The sequence below is a fragment of the Lactuca saligna genome, chromosome 4 (genome assembly GCF_052625555.1).
Source record: "Lactuca saligna cultivar CGN05327 chromosome 4, ASM5262555v1, whole genome shotgun sequence".
Lineage (NCBI taxonomy): Eukaryota > Viridiplantae > Streptophyta > Magnoliopsida > Asterales > Asteraceae > Lactuca > Lactuca saligna.
In genome coordinates, this window is record NC_136420.1 from 99,765,691 (window position 1) to 99,769,949 (window position 4,259).

At 35.0% G+C, this 4,259-nt stretch overlaps 1 protein-coding gene across 1 annotated transcript; it reads left to right on the forward strand.

Moving 5' to 3' along the window:
- Positions 1 to 1,101: 1,101 nt before the first annotated feature.
- LOC145042469 (E3 ubiquitin-protein ligase SIS3-like) lies at positions 1,102 to 3,584 on the forward strand. The gene is made up of 10 exons (XM_078990899.1): positions 1,102 to 1,344; positions 1,446 to 1,484; positions 1,570 to 1,636; positions 1,732 to 1,805; positions 1,885 to 2,023; positions 2,109 to 2,201; positions 2,276 to 2,341; positions 2,495 to 2,617; positions 2,889 to 3,002; positions 3,097 to 3,584. The coding sequence occupies exons 1-10, from the start codon at positions 1,316 to 1,318 to the stop codon at positions 3,445 to 3,447; spliced, it is 1,095 nt and encodes a 364-aa protein (XP_078847025.1). The 5' UTR covers positions 1,102 to 1,315; the 3' UTR covers positions 3,448 to 3,584.
- The last annotated feature ends 675 nt before the right edge of the window (positions 3,585 to 4,259 follow it).

Sequence of the window (4,259 nt, forward strand, 5' to 3'; positions counted from 1 at the left end):
TTAAGACCCTAAAATAGGGTTCTGGTATGACTAGAGTACACCCAATGTACTCCATAGAGCACCCACAACCATCCTGATCAGTACACCTAGCATACTACCCTTTTTACTAATACGTTGCGTGTACTCCTGTGTACGCCCTGCGTACCCGGCTAAACCCTAATAAGCACCAAACTTCTGAAGATCATAACTTCTTCGTATAAGCCCGATTTCGACAATCCTTATATCCACAGAAAGATAACGAGAAGCCTTACACTTCTATCAACTCATACCATCCTTAAGACCTTCCGGAAAAAAAAAATCCAATTTCCACAAAAGCCCTACACTTCGTTATAAGCTCGATCCCGACGATCCTTAAGACCTTCCGAACAAAAATCCAACTTCAAATACATAACTCGCATCCAAGTGGGCCTAGATCTCACCTTTTCAAATGTCCTAATCCTTATGATAACTGATGATCGGGTCACGGTCCCAAATGATGAAGCGATTCGAGTGTTACAACATAAGATGAAAAGAACACAATAAGGTTCTTGTTTCTAGGAGATAAACACGATGACCATGATGAAGAACACTTAAAGATGGCTGAAGAAGATAATTGAAAATTCAAAGATGATTAAAAAAACTCATATTTGGCTAAAAAATAAGTTGGAAACTTGCAAAACCCAATATATCTGGTCAAATTTATACTTTCCTTTAACAATTTTAACGAATTCAATAATATATCAACTACAAAAATATATTAATGAATATATATATATATATATATATATATATATATAATTAATTAATTAATTACCATATTACGAGAACATTGTTTTTTTTTTTTTTTTTTAATTTAAAAAATCCGAAACAGATTGACTTTTAATAAAAAAAGGCTTTTTAAATTCCAAAGTCCAAAACAAATTTACGTTTTGTTTTTTTAATATAAACTGCTCTTGAACTTTACTTTAAGAATAAAAAACCAACTATCCCTCAAAATTATTTCTTTTCCTATTAGCCACCGACCTTTACTTTCTTGCTTTTAGCCCTTAACATCTTCCCAGAAATTGCCTTCGGGTTGTTGCTCATAAACCCCCGTTACTTTATGTCATCCAAAATCCGTTAACTTCTTCGCAATTTCATCTCCACATTTCTCTCAAACATCGTGGCACTGGCATCTACGGCTTTTGCTTTACTCCTTTCTCAGTCTCCATTCTTCCAAAATTGGGTGAAATCGTGCCTTTTTCATCCTCGGATTTGAAGCTTTTACGTCAACAAATTATAGTTCAGTTAGTACTGAAGTAAAAGCTAGGGTTTTGTAACTTGATTCGTCTTCAGAATGACTCTCAGGGGCGCAGATTTTAAGTGGTTCGTTTTCATAACCTATCTTCGCATACTTTAGTTTCAAAATTCATCATTTTTTTTTGTAAATTCCTGATTTCTATGAGTTCTAACTCCGAAATTTGCAGGTATGATGGGTTTTTCCTAGCGATGCTTGCCACTAGCATGTATCCTTTCGCGACATATAACCTTTTCCTTTTTTATACTCGTTTCCGTTTTCATTTGTTGATCCTTGACGAATGTAACTATTAGAATTATCATCGCGATCAATTGGAACCATTACCATCTCTGTACGCACCCATTGCACATATGGATTGTGGTACGTGATTACCAAATTAAACTTTCGATCTTCCTCCTTTTTTCGAATTAATTCATCTTAGCACAATTCATTCATGTTGTCCTTGTTTGAAATAGGTCGATTACTCTACTGTTTTTGTATTCCGTCTGTTGATGTTTGTAGACAATGGACTTGCTTCAGGATTGGGATTGTAAGTTGTTCTTGATCATATCTTCAAATTGCTAATAGCTTCATAGCTCATAGTTGCTATTTCAAATCAAATGACATAGGGATTTTGGGCGACAACAGAGACATGCTCGTTTTTGTGGAAGAGTGGTGGTTCTCTCCATTCTTTGTGTATTGCTTTATCCTTTCCTCTGGGCGTGGACCATTATTGGATCTCTATGGTTCAGCAGTGCAAGAGACTGTGTATGTATAATCTTTTATTTTCTTCAACTATTACTTTTAAGTGAAAAGCTTTGATGAAAAGATATTGTGCAAATCATCATTACAGTTGCCTGAAGAAGGTCAGAAATGGGGTTTCCTTATATGGTTGCTTTTCAGCTACTGTGGACTCACCTGCCTTGCTGGAATATCTATGAAAACAGTATGATTCATAAAATAACTCAAAAATACTTTGATTTTACTTTGATAATCCTTTAAAATCTATCTATTCTTCAGTGGTTAAGAAGAAGACAAGCTCATTCTCTACGCGCTCAACAAGGGATTCCTCTTTCAGAATACGGGGTATGTATGTGTACGATGTACCCTTTAGATATATATATATATATATATATATATATATATATATATATATATCATTTTCACTTCATTTTTTTAAGTTCACTCAAGATTCATGAAGATAAAAGAAAGAAAATTTTCAATGACTCTGTGTTGTAGGTTTTGGTTGATATGATACGTGTACCTGACTGGGCATTTGAAACTGCTGCTGGCCAAGAAATGAGAGGTATGGGGCAAGATGCAGGTTCATATCATCCGGGACTTTACTTGACTGAACCCCAGGTAATAATAAATCAATAATTAATAAATTACATCTCTCAGTGTTCCTACTATTTGTTAGAGCCCCACATCAGTATATGTTTGAATCTCCCCTCTCTTCTCAAGGGCTATTTTGGAAAGAAAATCTAATATTGCTAGCGGGGACCGTTTGATATGACTCTTATTGGGTCAGATTCAGACTGTTTGATAACACAATCAGAAGTCTCTGATATAGTACTATAGCCTCTGATATGCCTCTTAATGTGTCTGAAAACTTTTTAATTTTGGAAATTAGAGAGAAGCAGTGGAAGCACTGATCCAAGAACTTCCAAAGTTCATGCTGAAAGCCGTTCCCACCGATTGTAGCGAGTGTCCAATTTGTTTGGAAGAATTCCATGTAGGCAACGAGGTAATCTTACATTTCTTTACCCATAATAGCAACCTAAAATTTATGTTTTTATTTTTTTGTTAATGATAATAATATATAACAATGGTATTATTAGGTGCGTGGGCTTCCATGTGCTCATAACTTCCATGTGGGATGCATTGATGAATGGCTTAGATTAAATGTGAAATGCCCTCGATGTAGATCTTCTGTATTTCCAAATCTTGACCTAAATGCCCTTCCCACAATTCCTGCTGACCCTGATGGGTCAACTGTTGCAACCACCCGTTACATGAGGAGGAGTGAGCCGTCTAGCCAGAGTTATTTGTTGCGAATGCAGGGTTTTTTGCGACCGATTCGCATGGGAAATGCGGATTCCGGTTCCGATAGCACGTTGGAAACAGCAGAAAATGGAGGTGTGTCATCTGATGATAGTCGGAATCGGAATCAGAATGATAACTCTTGCTAATAAGTTGACTCTTGAAGATTGGGTCATTAACAATGTAGGTGGTTAGAAACTGCAAATATATATTATATATGTATTGACCAGAAATCACTTTTGGAGGAAACTTGTTTGAAATGAATAGACTTGTAAACATCTTTTTTTGGGGGGTGTTTGATTAAGTGCGTAAAAAAAAACGGCTACCTAGAAAACCAAATGGCCAAAAAAAAATAAAGAATGTTTTTTTTTTAATTAAAAGTAGAAAAATATTGGTTTGACCTAAAACACTTTATGATGTGTTTCCTTATTGGCCAATTTTTGAACGACAATGTGAATTTTGTTAAGTTCTAATAACTGTCATAAATCGGATAGAAATAATCGAATCTTTTTATATTAAAAACCCTGATCCAGTTTTGGTCAAAAACCGGTTTGTTTTCTTTGAGGATAAACCGAATAGGTTTTCAAACCAGTTCGGTTCGGATTAAATGTCCGGTTTGGCCACCTCTAGGTTTAACACCATGAAGTGAAAGCATCAATATGGGCCTAATGAGAGGTTGAACCCATTTGAGTTAGAAGTCTACAAAATCAGGTTTAACCGATCCAGACAAACCAGTCTTGGGCCTAAAGATTCTCTCAAAACTCGGTAACCGGCCTAACCGGTCCTCGACTAATTCTTGTATAAAAAGTTATTGTGGAACAATTTTTTTATTTTTTATTTTTTTTATTTCAGTCAATAAATGTTACATTTCATTTGATTTTAAAATACAAAAAGAAAAAAATATATATATATGAAACTCAATTTTCTTTAGAAACACGATATTTATAGACGTGTTAGTAAT